At 35.1% G+C, this 17,337-nt stretch overlaps 1 protein-coding gene across 2 annotated transcripts; it reads right to left on the bottom strand.

Moving 5' to 3' along the window:
* Positions 1-2,275: 2,275 nt before the first annotated feature.
* Positions 2,276-16,133, bottom strand: LOC126830180 (deoxyribonuclease-1). 2 transcript variants are annotated; one of them, XM_056102677.1, is made up of 9 exons: positions 15,838-16,133; positions 8,267-8,414; positions 7,152-7,234; positions 6,576-6,662; positions 5,471-5,571; positions 5,019-5,131; positions 4,329-4,486; positions 2,927-3,023; positions 2,276-2,379 (listed from the first exon to the last, which is right to left on the bottom strand). In XM_056102677.1, the coding sequence occupies exons 2-9, from the start codon at positions 8,396-8,398 to the stop codon at positions 2,311-2,313; spliced, it is 840 nt and encodes a 279-aa protein (XP_055958652.1). In that variant the 5' UTR covers positions 8,399-8,414; positions 15,838-16,133; the 3' UTR covers positions 2,276-2,310. The 2 variants fall into 2 exon arrangements, with proteins under 2 accessions (XP_055958652.1, XP_050416451.1); XM_050560494.2 differs by lacking the exon at positions 15,838-16,133 and adding an exon at positions 9,074-9,094.
* Positions 16,134-17,337: the final 1,204 nt, after the last annotated feature.

Here is a 17,337-nt window from a genome sequence, read left to right as displayed (position 1 = left end):
ATTTCTTAAGTGCATTATAGAATTAACTTTATAATTAATGATATAATTCAACTTTGTGTGTAGAATAAAGGGAGATAACTTGCACCAGTTGTCTCCCCTTAGACCACAGACCTTGATTATGGGAGAGAGAGAGAAATGGGGTTTAACGTTCACTCGACACAAACTAGGTCATTTCGGGACTAACATATGGTTTTTAATTTTATTTCAATAATTCGCTTGCGCGTAGGGGTCTTTAGCACTGGGAGGTAACCGGAGGACCCGGAGAAAACCCACAAGGTTGGACAGGCAACCTTGATTATGGAAAAAATGCTGATTTTTGTATTTTTAAATATCTCTTATATGTGACATTCGACATGGGAATAGTGAAAGGTAGATTCAATGTAGCAAGAAAAGAAATTGCATATACCTATGAATAAACAACAGACAAGACATATAAATAGTATTTAACTTCTTCTAGAAACAACTACTGGAGGGGCGGATGGCCGAATGGTTAGCGTGTGCGCATTGTATCTGGGGCCTGACAAGGAGTAAGGTCGCCTGTCCAACCTCCCACTGCTAAAGACCCCTACGCACAAGCACATTATTGAAATAAAATTAAACCATATGTTACTCCCGAAATGACCTAATTTGTTTCGAGTGGATGTTAAACCCCATTTCTCTCTCTCTCTCTCATTTTCAGAGTAACATATGGTTCAATATTTCAATAATTTTCTGAGGCAATGGATCTCAAGCAGTTGGAGGACATGGAGAAAGCCTGCAGGTGATCCTACTCCTTGTCCTCTACAAACCACTGAACCACCCAACTCCCTTTGTAAATTAGATCTCATAAAGTTTTCTATATTTTCAGGTACCTATAGTACTGCCACTGATGCTGTGTTTGATCAGTTTTGCTATAGTTATATTAACATTCTATCAGAAACCAACCGAGAGTTTTATGGCTCTGTGTATTGTAGGAGTTGGAGCAGTATTATATATATTTGGCAACAGGTGGCAAAAGAAACCTAAAGTTATTCAATCTAAGATTAGTAAGTAGTTTATTATTAGGCTTTCACACTGCATAGCTTGTGTGAAACATTATTGTTTTTGTTAAAATTATTCTTATTAGGGTTTCTCACTGCTTAGCTTTTTGCAATTTTGCTGAAAAACTCTGATTTTGACGAGTCAGAACATCTTTTCGGTAGCAAATGTTAATTTTTGCAAATCTGATAGATCAAGATAAATGGCCCTACAAAAGGCAAAAAAAATCTCGGGCTAGGTTTTTTATTGCCGTCGCCCCTGTATGTGTGTGTGTCTGTGTGCGTCAGGCCACAATTCTTAAGTGATTATCTTGAAACTTTACATACTTATACTTATGCCCGACCCCCAGGGACAGAGCCACAACGATTTTTTGTATTTGTTTGTTTGTCGTCTACAGACTGCATTTCTTAGCGTAACATCTTGAAACTTTGCATACTTATTCTTTGTACCATAAGGAACATCTCTATCGTTCGGGGTGCATGCCCAACCCCCAGGGGCAGAGTCACGCCCATTTTCTTTTTGTGTGTCTGTGTGTCACCTACAGGCCACAATTCTTAAGTGATCATCCTGAAACTTTACATACTTATGCCTTATGCCCTATGTATGATCCCTATATTTTTTTGGTACATGCCCGATTCCCAGGGGCAGAGCCTAGCCCTTTTCTTGTATTTGTTTGTTTGTAGTCTACAGGCTGCATTTCTTAACGTATCATCTTGAAACTTTGCATACTTATTCTTTGTACCCTAAGGAACATCCGTATGGTTTGGGGGGCATGCCCAACCCCTAGTGGCAGAGCCACGCCCATTTTCTTTTTGTGTGTCTGTGTGTTGTCTACAGGCCACAATTCTTGTGTGAAGTTACCAACTGTTAGTTTTTTGCCTTATACGAAATACATGTATTAGTATATCAAGAATTTTCCTGGTTTTCTACGAGTTGGCCCAGAAGGATTCCCTCCTAATGTAGAACAATTAAAATTTAAATGCTGAAATGGAACTTATTTTTGGGTCACCCTGTAGAAAATATGTGGGATTACATGTGCCATTCTAGAGAGGTCTGTCAAGGGTACCTACCCCACCACAGAAACTGTTTGGCAGCGATCATTCATGATTCCTGGGGCGGCGTGTCAAAATAAACAAACGTGCGAGATATTGCTGTCGTTTTGGCTGTACTCCACTCTAATGTATATGCACATAAATGATCAAGGTAATCCCCAAGACCACACACCAAACTTGACATTGTCGCCAGCTCGGACCATCAAATTCTAGAACACGCCCCTTGTTATATCTTTTTTATTTAGCCAACAATATCTACTGAATCTTTCATTTCTAGTTCAATTGGATAGTGATCACTTACTGCCCATGCCTGAAATAGATAAAATTTGAATTTGTATCATTACTAGTATTCTTTATTCACGGTGGCTAAGTGGGTAAGATGCTGGCTCGCTAGCCTGGAGGTTGGGTGTTCGATCCCTGCATTGGCCGAGAAAGTTCATCCAGATTTTCCGGCGTGGTTCCCCCTTGTCAGTGATGCAGGACAGAGGGCCTGACAAAGACAGCTGTCTAATCATTCGGATGAGACAAAAAAACGAGGTCCCGTGTACACATTGGTGTGCACGTAAAAGATCCCTTGACAGTTGGAATTCGATATAAGAGTAGGCCGTAGTGCCGCTGTCCGGGCAAAATTTCCCTCATAGCACACTGTATGGCGTATGCCCGTCTTCATTAGCCCAGTTCGGAGCAAAACAGTAGGACGTTAAACCCCATTTCATTTCAGCATTACTAGTATTCTTTATTCATTTTAAAATGATGAATTTATTGCCACTATGGTGAGACTGACAATATTAATTGTGAACTTAATAAACACCTATATCAAAGTATTACGATTGCTATATTGTAAAATTTGAAGGTACCTCATCAAATGTTAGATGTAATCCTGTTTCATAATTATAGGCTTTAGCACTGTGTGGAACAATAGCTTCCTTGAATTGATCACCAGCTACTACAAATCTGGAATATAATATTCAATATGTTACTGCCTGTTCCAGGCTGTTGTATTTTAACCATTTTAATTAGAAATTGAAGAAATAGCAAGCAATTTTCACGTGCTGTTCACCGGGAACAGTCCTATAAAATGCACCCCCATACCTGGTTGAATCATTAACACTACAACGTCAGCATGCCATGACTCACGACAGCTCAGAGGAACCAGGCGTTTGGAAGACCCGACACTGGCCACACTGCCCACGTCGTTGCCAATCACTTCTCGGTCAATGTTCGGACCTTCTACAGGATTCAGCAATTCCTTCAGGCCACCAACACCACGGGCACGGATGATTGCCCCCTAACTGGTAGACCAAGGGTTACCACAAGGCGACAAGACTGCCATGTTGTGCGACAGAACGTGCAGAATCCGTTCACACAGGCATCTGAGACAGTACCTCAGACAGTGGAAAATCACGGAAGACCGATCAGTACCGATACAGTGCACCGACGTCTCACCATGGAGAACATCTATTGCCGTAGACCTTACCGTGGACCGATCCTCACCACTCACCATCGACTTGAACGTCTACAGTTTGCCCAATAACGTCACAGCGTCACAGGCAATGGAGAACTGTTCTGTTCGCAGATGAGAGTCAGTATTGCGTATCAACTGCAGATGGCAGGACCAGAATATGGCGTTGATGTGGCCAGCGTTATTCTGACCAATGTGTCAAGGAACGAGACTCGTGGGGAGGTCCAAGCATAATGGTTTGGGGTGGAATCGGCCTGAACCAGAGAGTGGGTCCTATGGAGTACCAAAATCTTGGTCCAGGGAGAGGAGGCGGCATCGACAGCAGTGTTCTTCATCGATCAAGCTCTCAGACCCCACTTCATACCACAGTTCATCCAGATTTTCCGGCGTGGTTCCCCCTTGTCAGTGATATAGGATGGAGGGCCTGACAAGGATAACTGTCTAGTCGTTCAGATGGGACGAAAAACCGAGGTCCTGTGTACACTTTGGCGTGCACGTAAAAGATCCCTTGACAGTTGGAATTCGATATAAGAGTAGGCCGTAGTGCCGCTGTGCGGGCAAAATTTCCCTCATAGCACACTGTATGGCGTATGCCCATCTTCATTAGCCCAGTTCGGAGCAGAACAGTAATGGGTTAAACCCCATTTCATTTCATTTACTATAGTATGTTTCCTCATAAGCACAGTTTGTATGGTTTTACATGTTAGCTATCATAAGCACAGTTTGTATGATTTTACTATAGTATGTTACCTATCATAAGCACAGTTTGTATGGTCAAGTATGGTTTTACTAGTTACCTATCATAAGCACAGTTTGTGTGATGACTAGCAGTAGAATCTACAGTACTGGATATTAACCAGGTAAAACTTTGGTCTGTGTATAGAGGATTAGAGGATAATTTTTTCGCACTCAAATAACTACAATCAGCATTGTAATCACCAGCGATCATTACATTCTGAAAAAATATATAACCACATTATAATCACCAGCGATCATTACATTCTGAAAAAATATATAACCACAATCATCACATTCTTAAAGAACAGGTAACTACAATCAGTTTTCTAATCACTGATTACATTCTGAATAAAACCACCACCACCACCACCACCACCAGGTCTACAACAGTGATAAACATAGTGTCAACATGAGACAATATTCTCCCAATCACAAGTTCTTGTTTTAAGCAATATCAGAGAGGGAGAGGGAGGGAGGGAACTCCACTCCACACAAACAATGTATAGTTTGATTTTTCGCTTGCGCTTAGGGGTCTTTAGCAGTGGAAGGAAACCGGAGGACCCGAAGAAAACCCACGAGGTTGTACAAGCGACCCTACGCCTTGTCACTACGCCTTGTCAACTGTACAACCAGGCAATATCTGTAGACCAAGATCAAATTGAATAAACAACTGAAAAATAAACGGAACAAAATACCTGCATACATGCTCAATAACTAAAAGTTATCAGTGTAATTACGCTGAACATTACCTTATTGGATAAAGCTGAAGATACAGCCTTATAAACTGTTGGTAAATGACTTATCTCATTTGGAGCATCAGAGGGTTTGATATGTATGCCAGTTATCACAAAGTCTGTTAGAGCTGGAAATAATATTGAATAATCACCGAATATAGGATAATATAGGAATGTAAATCTTCATTTTTATATATAATAAACACAGGTATGTGAATAGTAGGCAAATATATCTTTGTGGCATATTCTGTATATATTTGCCTACTATTCACATACCTGTATCATTGGCTTGATAAAGACAAGAGTATCCTTGTTGAAAGGTCGCCTAGTATTAAACTCAGTAATTGTGTATCCATAAAATTGTACCTTGTGTTAATATGTTCAATTACTAAATGCCAATCAAAGAACAGATTTATCTTGAAAATCACCTTGAACTGGCAAGTAATTTTACTATATGTTTTACTTACAAGCTGTTGGCACATGGAAGAGTACAGAAAATGGTTCTCTCTCGAACCAATCATTTACATCATTATATTGATAGGTTTTCTTTACACTCACCAGGTCAGATCTACAATTGAAAATCAGTCTTGTCTCTCATATCCAACAATTGTTCTGTACTCTCTGAGAATACATAGCATTACTTTTCATTTGATGAGTAGGGCCCTCACATTAGGGGGGGGGGGGTTCATATGCCCGGGGGCTACACTTCTTGGGAGACGGTAAATTATCTTAGTGCATACGAGAAATATTCAAAGTGTTGCCTAACCCCCTTGGAGGCTGAGATAGCAAATCATCGGCCTTTGCTTCCCCTAAACCGGTGTAAACCAGTTCATAATCCAGCTAATAGAGAGGGTAGAATTCTGATTTTCCAAGATATATTACAGGTTTTTCGATCAAATGGAGAATTGAAGGGGAAATAAACCTAAAACCTCTACATATAAGTTAATTTAATAAATAGTTATTTCGATAAAGTGTCAAAAGTATAAAAATTTCTCTAATCATAAAAGAGCAACTGAGTGCAGGTAATGGACAATTCAGTTGCAGTATGCAAGGGGGGGGGGGGTGCCACTCAAGTCAACTGAGCGCAGGTAATGGACAATTCAGTTGCAGTATGCAAGGGGGGTGGGGGCGCTACATAGGCTTGTGAGGGCCCTGTTGGTGAGTTCACGTAGCTGACACACTTGCTTTGTACTTTTGTACAAAATGGCCTATTAAGAAAAAATATTGTTGAATACGGTCGGATGAAAATGAATATAACCCTATAGCACCACCTTTTGTCTTTTACCTACAAAGGGTGAGGTGGGGACCAGTTGTCTATTACGTGCTGTAGATCATAATATCTATTATCCATGCGACTCGTGGGCACGGTACGCCTTAAACTGATTTTTCTTTTTGTTCTTCAGTTTCGCCCACTTCTCTAAAGATCTGTCCACACACCTGAATTACTAAACTAACACATATATAATATCGTTAGTCGAGATATGAGCTAGTTACCTGTATATAATATCGTTAGTCGAGATATGAGCTAGTTACCTGTAAATAATATCGTTAGTCGAGATATGAGCTAGTTACCTGTATATAAAGCCATAATATTCTTTATAAGATGTTCTTCCGATCTTATCACTGTGGATATAGCGATAATGTGTTGTTCCATGTTGACTGCAATATGAAAAGTTTAAAGACAAAATCAAAACACCTAACCAAGTGCAGGGTGGTTGTATGGCCGAATGGTTAGCGCGAGTGCGCTGTATCATAAGGACTGTTATTGAGTCAACTGGCGTGGTTTCGATTCCATGGTTGTACGTGACAAGGAGTATGGTTGCCTGTCCAACCTCGTGGGTTTTCTCCAGGTCCTCCGGTTTCCTCCCACTGCTAAAGACTCCTGAACCATATGTTAGTCCCAAAATGACCTAGTTTGTGTGGAGTGGACGTTAAACCCATTCACTCTCTCTCTGTCTGTCTGTCTCTTTCTCTCTCTCTCTAACCAAGTGTATCTCCACATAAAAACTAAAACATATATCATTAAAAACAAAGTTCTTCGTTTTACCTGACCACCTAACAAATGCATATTATGATAAATTGTCCATTGGGATGCTTTATTACCTTTAGTTTGTAATTAATGTAATAATAAAGGTATATTAAGTTTACCTGTTTAATCCACTGACTATTTGACCAATACCAGTTAAATCCATAACTTCTTCAATAACAGCAATATCATACCTTCCAACAATCTGTAATTCAGATATTACTACATTTATCCAAAACTGGATAAACACTCTTGGTAGTCAGTGGTAGTCAGCGGTAATTGATCATTAAATACCAACCTGCCAGGAGTCGCACAGATAATAATAATCCTGCTACCTTTTTATATGCCCACATTTTCTGTCCGTCCACAATTTGTATGTGGTCACTCTGCATGTCACAATTCTTATCTGATTTTGACGAAACTTGAAATATAGGTTTATCTCCAAAAGATCTCGGTTGCTTTCGATATTGGCATGTATTGGATCGAAACTTCATGGATTATGGCCCCTAATTGTACGAAAAATCACGTTTTTAGCTTGTGGACCCTATAATCCTATTTTGATGAAACTTAAAATATAAGTTTATAACCCAAAGATCTTGGATCCTTTCGATATTTGCGCATATCGGATTGTAACTTACTGAATTATGGCCCCTGATTGTAAGAAAAATCGTGTTTTAGCTTGAGGTCCCTCTAGAGGTCACAATTATTATCCGATTTAAAAAAACGTTTGAATATATCACCTTTACACCCTAAGGATGATTTCGAATTTCGTGAAAATTGTACAAAAACTGACAGACAAAATGGCCGCCCCCTGTAATCAAATAGCATAAAAATATGGTATATCAAGGTTGTGGACCCTCTAGAGGTGACAATTTTCTTCTGATTTTGATGAAACTTGAAATATTAATTTATAACCCAAAGATCTCGGTTCCCATCGATATTTGCGCATATCGGATCGTAACTTCCTGAATTATGGCCCCTGATTGTACGAAAAATCGCTTTTTGTTTAGCTTGTTCTCTATCCATCTCTTGCAAAATGTGGGCGTATCCTGCCTGGCAGCCGCTGGTTCGTACAAGCCAGCCCACTCTTTGTCAAGCCATTTTTTGGTTTTAACAAACAACACACTTTTATAGCATGCATTCTTTTAATTTGGATTCTTGAGCAATCTGACTCAAGGTGCCTTTAAATATTCTGTTTTAATTGGGAAAATAAAATGATTGTAAAAGAGTATTATACCTGAATCATTCTCTGTAAGGCATCATGATTACTGACAGCATGTGCACCAAGACGTCTGATGTTGAAAGCAGCTATTTTTAGAGAGTTAATTTGATATACTCCCACCAACAGTAAAACACAAAGTTTCCACATGTTTCAACAATTCCTACTGATAACAAGTAAATTGATAATGGAAATTACCCAAAAAGTATGAATTTTTGTAATCGTGGAAATATCAATGACACACAAAGATCCATCTACTTCATACTTCGAGAATAAATCTCTGTCCTGAATGGCCGCCATATCCAAAAACTAGTACCGGTATATTGTTTTCTACTGCGCTTCTACTCTGTGTCACACCTGACACACACACAAAGACTAAATAGACCTATTGAATTCCATTGAATGGAAGCAGAATAAATACTTCTAAAAATTCTCGAAGTTTACTTATTGTTTTCAACTAAAATGGTCGATTTAGGACTTTAAATGTCGGTCAACTAGCTTAGTGTCTGTTCTCAAGCGGAGCTAACTGTAGACAGGCAACCTTAGTTTGGTATGTGACAGGGTCAGCAGAGAACAAATAGACATTAAAAATTCCACAATATGTATTGCTATAGAACAGTGGCTATAAGACATGGTAAAGTTAATATGGGACAAAACGGCCCATCTGCTTACACCCCATTACTCTAAATTGTTTTTCCCAGTTATTTAATAATTTTGTGTCTACTAATTCTTTTCTAATTGGACACCTTAAGGTTTCAAAATAAATAGTTCTTGACTGATTCAATAATCAAAGAGTTAGAATGTCAGTGACGTGTGAATGATTACCTGAATACCGAACTGCACTCCTAGATCTCTACTGATAAACTCATGTATTTTAATCATATGTATTCATGATATATATGTGTGTGTCTGTGAATCCATTCCACCGTCAAGATAAGTCAGAAATACGGCCATCTGTCATCCTACACGTAAACGCTCGATATATTAGATGATTCTATGCTTAATTCATTTTTATACGCCCACATTTTCATGTGGACGTATATTGTCGTTGCCCCTGTCCGTCCACAATTGTTTGTGGACACTCTACAGGTCACAGTTTTTATCTGATTTCAACGAAACTTGAAATTTTGGTTTATCTCCCTAAGATCTTGGTTCCTTTCGATATTGGCATGTATCAGACTGTAACTTCATGGATTATGGACCCTGATTGTACGAAAAATCATGTTTTTAGCTTGTGGACCCTATAGAGGTCATAATTTTTATCCGACTGAAAAAAACGTTTGAATATTTTACCGTTACACCATAATGACGGCTGAATTAGCATTTTGTGAAAATCAGACCAAAACTGCCTGACAAAATGGCCGCCCCTCGCACGCAAAAAGTGTTTAACGTTTTCATTGTTTTGGGTAGTGATGTCAGTTCAAGAGTAACATGGCACCGGTGAAACCCATCATTACTGCCTCACAGTTCTAGTTATTATTATTATTTATAGAGTTTTATCTTTTACAAAACATGTTCAGATGGGCTGTACAATACACGTCAATAAAACATGCAATAAAATGAAATATAAATATAGGAAAACTAAATAAAACTATAATAAAAGTAAAATATAACAGGTAGCTTAGAATAAAATCTGATATCACAAATAGGTTTCAAAAGTAGAAAAGAATTAAAGTTAAAGGCTTTCTTTAAACTATAATACACATCTTTTAATTGTTCATCCCAAGTAGAATTATATTTGGTGTTAAAAAAAGATAATAAAGAAACTGAACAAATTTTGATATTTGGTTCAGTCTTTCATTTTCTTGTGTGTTTTTATTTGTGCAAAAGAATGTAGTTATCAGAAAGCATTAACTTATTTATTGTGGTCAAGCTATCGTTTTGTTATGAAACAGAGTGAATAAATACTTTAACACCTGACTCCTGTGTAATTTGCACTTTTCAGAAAATATCAAATTTCTCACGACATGCTTATATGTATTCAGATTGATTATTTAACATTTAATTAAAAAAACAAAATCAAAATATTATCATCACTAGATAATCTTTGGATTAAATAAGATTAAAAACAGCACCATCAGCTAAACATTAATTATGAGATTTATTTCCTCTATTTTTCAGATTTTGTGAATCAGTTTTTCCAGAAGCTATTGTTAGTGTTGCCTCAAGATAATCCAGATGAGTTAGAATGGGAGTGACTTGAAGTAATTATTGTTACATCTAATAATTCATTGTGTGATGGAAGGAGTCCAAAGATTATATGTTTAATGTCATATGTTTATCCTGCCTTTGATCGAATCAATACTGGACAATATCTACTGTGAGGGACTGGTAATTTGTGTCTAGTCTGTTATAGACTAGGTCATTGAGAAGATGTATTAGAGTATTAAACAATATGGTAGATATAGTATAGCTAAGGTAAAAACAGTGATATTTGTTTAAATAGATTCCAGCAGATTTCCAAATCATTCTGTTTGTTATACATAAGAAATAATTCTGTGGAATACAATTACGATTTATTACCGAGCGACGTTTTTTTAGGATTCTGTCTGTCCGTCCGTCCATCAGACTTTTTGGAACACAATAACAACTCTCCTAATTGAGCTAGAATGTCCAAACTTGGTATGGGTGTTTATTAGGTGAATGCCTGTGCATAAATAAGGAATTTGATTGGTTGATGCTTTAGGGCAAGATAACTTTGATTCTAATTGATGGAGAGGGATGAAACTTGGTATAAAGTTTCACTACAAGGTACTTCAAAATCTTGACTGAGTTTGACCGAGAACATTTTCTGCCCAGACTAAGATTGGATAATCAGTTTAATTGCTCGATACTTTTGAAAAATGATAAATGTGCAAATAATTAGTATGCGTCATCTATTTATTTTCGGGTTGTGGTGGAGAACATCAGCCTCATTGTTGGCTTGTTAATTCCATTGAAAGACTGGAAAATCTGAATCATAACATCGCTCATTGATAATCAGTAATTATTTTCCATAGAATTGTATTCTGTGTATTTCCAATTTACCTACTTAATTCCATTAAAACAATTCTCTGTGTTTGTGTATTTGATGAAGTAGATTATTCACATTATACATTTATTGCGGATTATAAGAGAATTGGGTGATTTTCATGGGCCAAGTTGAAGTAATAAACTATTCCACATACTTAAAGAAAACAGATACTAATTTATTTTGGTGAAGTTTTGAAGAGTATTACCTCGAGCAGATATATATTAGTAGCTATTTTTCCAGAAGTATGTGTTATATAATAGTTCATTGCTTTATCTAATTCCTAAATACCTCTAAAAGATTACAAGTGAAAGTATATGTAGGCCTTTAATCGTTTCTATAAACCATGAAATTTTATTTAGGCATTTCCATGATTGCAAATTGTGCTAATGCAGTAATTTCGTGGCACTTTTTGGTTTTGTTTAAAACGTTGATCTCTCTTTCAGTGAAGAGATGCATTAATTTCATTCTGCGTTTTAGTGCGTCAATATTTCTTGTTTTACGGTAATCAAGGGGGGCTGCATGTTTGGCACATGCGCGCTGTATAGGCCTGTCATTGAGTCAACTAACGTGGTTTCGAATCCCCGGTTGTACGTGACAAGGAGTAGGGTCTCCTGTCCAACCTCGTGGGTTTTCTCTGGGTCCTCCAGTTTCCTCCCACTGCTAAAGACTCCTATGCGCAAGAGAATTATTGAAGTGCCCCTGAACATGTTATATGAAAGGGTGCACTATAATAATAATAATAGTAAACAGTGGTATTTAATAAAAACTAGAGAAGCCAAGTCAAACATCTCTCAGTAATACAGAGTAATTGTATTCCATACAGTTGTGACCTGTTTTTATCCAGTTGAATTATTAAATGCCATTGAAACAAGTACAATTTCTTGTAATAAAGTTATTAGAAACAACTTGTAATAAAGTTATTAGAAACAATTTATTGTAATAAAGTTATTAGAAACAATTTGTTGTAATAAAGTTATTGGAAACAATTTACTGTAATAAAGTTATTAAAAACAATTTACTGTTATAAAGTTATTAAAAACAATTTACTGTAATAAAGTCATTAAAAACAATTTACTGTAATAAAGTTAACAGAAACAATAGACTGTAATAAAAGTTATTAGAAATGAATGATAAGGTTGTATTAATTATAGAGATGAGAATATGTTTTAATGTGTTTTTATTCAAGTTATTGTTAGTATTATTATAAAGTATTTGGCCACAAGTGAGAAAAATACCAAATATTCATTTATACTTTATAACTGTTAAAATTGTACATAGATAATTATTGTACATGGATAATACATGGATAATTATTAGCATGTTTTAGTGTTCTTTACAAATTATCCGGGCATTGAAAATCTGACTCAGTTGACAAGAAAAAGCCAAATTATATGCATTTTACCTTTAGTATTTTTATTGTTTTTTTATTAGTATTAAACAGTAGAAGCTCTGGTATATATCTCCTATTTGGCTAGTCAAGCAAGTTATAAGTTTTAAAGGTACTTTACATGCAATATGTAGAATTAATTATAATATATTACTGTCTTTGATATTCCTATTTTATTTTATATTATGTGTTATGTTAATTAGCTTGTCCCTGACTTAGCTTTAGTTATGTTAACCAGCTCGTCCCTAACTTAGTTTTAGTAATGTTAATTAGCTTGTACATGACTTAGTTTTAGTTATGTTAACCAGCTTGTCCCTGACTTATTTTTAGTTATGTTAACCAGCTTTTACCTGACTTAGTTTTAGTTATGTTAACCAGCTTGTCCCTGACTTATTTTTAGTTATGTTAACCAGCTTTTACCTGACTTAGTTTTAGTTATGTTAACCAGCTTGTCCCTGACTTATTTTTAGTTATGTTAACCAGCTTGTACCTGACTTAGTTTTAGTTATGTTAACCAGCTTGACCCTGACTTAATGTTAGCTATTTATAAGTTTTGTTGTATATTATTCTCCCGTTACATTAACTGCGTGGATACTCGATTAAACAGTCTGGAATTGAATTCTTCAAATCCCCAAAATAGTATCGAGTGAAAAGGGGACTTTCGGGTTACAACCTGACTGCATAAGAAAATATCCCAACCAACCATGACAGATGACATATATTAGTTGTGTCCAGTCACAATTTTGTACTCACACCACCTCCACTGTCAGGACTGACAGAACTGTGACAAGACTGAAATCCACTTCACTCAATTGCAATTCATTTAATTCGAGTGCTCCGGACTGACGAATCAAGCATCCCTAAATTATGTTATTAATCTGTTCTAAGAGAAAATGTGGCCACACTGCTCAATAAAACATACAAGTGGTTTAAACATGGTTAAAGGATTGGTATCATATGTTTTAGTATATAAAATTATTTAAAGATGCATTATGTAATAATTGCCTTTATTATATATCCGTTAAAGATGCATTATTATATTATATATCAGTTAAGGATGCATTATGTAAGAGCTACATCTGCCTTTTTGCAGGCCTTTTTTTCCGGCCTCGAAATGTTATATAAATTAATGATTTAGACATTTATTTACATGTCAAAAAGCCCATAATCAGCTCTCTAGATCATCAGATGGCTGAGATATTAAATGAATTAGACAATCCGCACCATATAATCAATTAACATTTAATATAAAGGACTCACAATCGAAACTTTGTTTATTATCATGGCAATGGTACTTGACAATCCGCTATATCTTGTCAAAACTTTTAAACACTTAAAACTTGATTTAATTACATATTTAAACCATGGCTGTCCCTTTAAAGAATTTTTTTTTTTTTAGTATATATACTAGCATTGACAGAAATAGAATTGATTGTATTTGTTCTTATCTTGTAATATATCACTGTTACAAACATATTTACATTAATAATTGTTGTAAACATCATGACATTAAAAGTTGATATATTATTTATTATGTATAACAGTATGTACGATGACATTTATTGTTTAAATGCCTTATCATCCTGTAATATGTTATTTCTTACTGAGAAATTATTTTTGGTATTGACAAAGAATATTTTTTTTTAGTGTATAACCCTATTTCTACTATATCTGTTCTAATAATAAAATTGGATCTGGTAACCAGGGTCCTACAGATAATTCAAGGAGTGTGTGATGACTGGGTCCCACTTGATGACAATTGTTTTTTATCATTTAGGTCTTCTGTTAACTGTTTACGTTAATATTCTAGACTAATCTTGGTCCCTTGTCACCTGGAATATGCGTGTGTAGTCTGAGATGACCAGCTGACCCGGCACCATGTATCGAAAGTGTTAGAGAATTAAAATGTTCATGTTTATTTGATGGGGGGGGGGGGTATATATTATAGCAAAAGATGGTTCAGCTGTTGGCAGTAAGATATATAAATAATTGAGTTTCCGTCTAATTTCACAGTAAGGTTAATTAAAAATGTCATATTAGTTGGTAGTGATTTAGTTTGTTAGTTTTTATAACCAATAATATTAAAATCGATCATATTAATACTTAGCCTTCCTGTAGATTTTTGAAATTCGGAAGAAATATAGCTTTCTGCATGTTTCCCTTAGAACAATTATACCTATATTTATATTTAAATTGTTGCTCATATTGTTGTTGACGATCGTGACCATTCTTACCTGTGTCTAGATTTCATGTAATTCAGGTATATACTCAAAAAATTTTGAATTTAAATTGTAATTAAAAACCATTTATATTAAGATATATTGTGACAGAATTTATTAAATTAAATTGTATTTAATTGTAATTATAATAAATATCTATTTAGAAACAGTTTTTAATTTAAAATAATATCGGTATAAATTAGTTTGATTATGAAATCATTATCCCAAATCAAATCTAGGAGATTAGAGGATTAAACACCTATATGTAAAAGTTTAATGCGATTCTAGACTGTTTTAACCAAAGTAAATTTTGGGTGTATCCTGTTTATATAATCTGTAGAATGTTGTGAAATTTTCAATTTATCGTATCTTTGTAAATACTGAATGGAATTGAACCATTTTAGGACCAATATATATTTTCCAACTTACACAATATTGTAGTTTACAATGGGTTCAAAATCTCTCAAATGACGTTAGTAACATCTTGATCAAAATTAAAAATGATCAATTTTAATTTAGAAATGTATGTTTATTGTATGGTCATATTTATTAGTGTGGTACCAAAGATGTATTTTAGAAATGAATTGATTATACAAACCAACTGATTTAATAATGATCAATTTTAATATAAACTATAACTCATACTTATTGTATAGAAGAACAATCACTGCCTTTGATCTTGTTGTTGTCGTGCGTAGTTTCTGATTTTTGTTTTTGCTTCTCTATATATAATTGCCCTACACATTTGTTACTGTACATGCTTGAAAACTTTAGAGAATACTCTAAATCAGTAATTGTTTTTCCATAAGTATGTGTTCTAGTTTATTGCTCTATCCAGTTATTAAATGTCTCTAAAGAATTAATTTTAAACATACATTATGCAAGAGCAAAATCGGCCTATTGCAGGTCTTTCTTTAGGCCTGAAATGTTATAAAAACCATTAATTAGACATTAATTAACTTATCCAGACCATAATCAGCTCTCGATGTCAAGGCTTCCCTGCGATATTTGTTCGATTGCAGTCCGATTTGCTGCAAAATTTTCCATCGTGATTAACGATTAAATGGATAATCAAGACTATTAGTTTTGTCTTATCGACTTCAGTAATGATGATCGAGGCTAAGCGGAACTTTCATCAGCTTGGTTCTCGGTTCATAGTGGATCAATTTGACTGAAATTTTCAGCAAGTTGCCTTTACATTATGTAGTTTTTAACTATTATAATGAGAACTGCCAACTCGTTATCTAATCTCCCATAATGTATCTTTAATTTACAAATGGATGTTTATAATATGGTCATCTTTGTTTGGATGGTACCAGAGATATGTTTAATTATAGTGTTACGATTGAATGGTTCACCTATTTTTATTATGTACGGGATTTGCATATTTTGTCGACATGTGATTTTTAATTGTGGCATGAAGTCTTCTGCTTAAATAACGAAAAGAGTTATGTCTCTTTATATTCGGTAAAATGTCCGACAAGAAAAATTTTGAAATCCCATCACTGGTACCAAGAGATGTGTTGATACTATATAATTGTAAATAACATTAAAGAAAAGGAAATGTGTGCTGTGAATGTGTGTTTTATGTGTGCATAAATATATATTTTATTATTACAAAAGTTTGATGAAAGACTTCCTCTAACATTATCATTGCCATGTTATATCTTTTTTCAATTTTAAATATGGTTATTTTCTGCCGATTATTGTATTAATATTTACTGATCTATATTATGTATATATTTAGTGGTTATTGTCCTGTTCCATGCTCACATCGATGTTGACTTGCTGGGCAGATTTGGAAGAGGAAAAGCATGGAGGTTTTAAATCCTATTGTTCATGTTCCCCATTAAAATTAAAATTAAATTTATGATTAAATAAATAGCTGTAATTATAGGCAGTATTAAATTGACGAAGTACAATGAAGACAACATTCTTTTAAAATCAGAATCTGTATTTGAATGAAAAAAATAGAGACTCATTTTTTTAGACAAAATTCAGGAAATGAAAGGGGGATAATGGAAACAGGACACCCATGTGTTGAAAGTGCCTGCATTAAGTAAATATTGTAATGTAAATCACTATAACTCTAGTATCATATGGTTGTTGCTGTTTAAGTAGGAGTTTCTGTATTTAATGTTAAATATGCAGTATGCAAGAGCTAAATCTACCTATTGCAGGTCTTTCTTTATTGTGGATTACTTGACTTAGAGTGAAGCAATTTGACTGAAATTTTCAAAATATTCTCTTTTCAGTATTTATTTTTAAACTATTATAGCGAGAACTGTCAGCTCTTTATCTAATCTTACCTAATACGGCTTTAAGTGTAAAATTGTCTGTCTAGATTAGTGTTGGGTTTCCAACTGTTTACTTTTCTGGGGTGTGTTGAGTAATTAATTAGTTTGTTAATAAATCAACAACACATTACGCTAGTGGAAGTCAACAGTTGTAAACCCATACACTCCTTACC

This window comes from Patella vulgata, chromosome 8 (genome assembly GCF_932274485.2).
Source record: "Patella vulgata chromosome 8, xgPatVulg1.2, whole genome shotgun sequence".
Classification (NCBI taxonomy): Eukaryota; Metazoa; Mollusca; class Gastropoda; family Patellidae; genus Patella; species Patella vulgata.
This window is presented reverse-complemented; position numbering and strand designations above follow the sequence as displayed.

Bases quoted from the DNA above. Each gene is read 5' to 3' on its own strand.
- LOC126830180 (XM_056102677.1), bottom strand. From the start codon at position 8,398: ATGTGGAAACTTTGTGTTTTACTGTTGGTGGGAGTATATCAAATTAAC. The intron at 6,663-7,151 runs GTAAACTTAATA...TTCATATTGCAG, and splicing joins ATAGTCAGTGGATTAAACAG to TCAACATGGAACAACACATT. The intron at 5,572-6,575 runs GTAACTAGCTCA...TTTCAATTGTAG, and splicing joins TATTATGGCTTTATATACAG to ATCTGACCTGGTGAGTGTAA.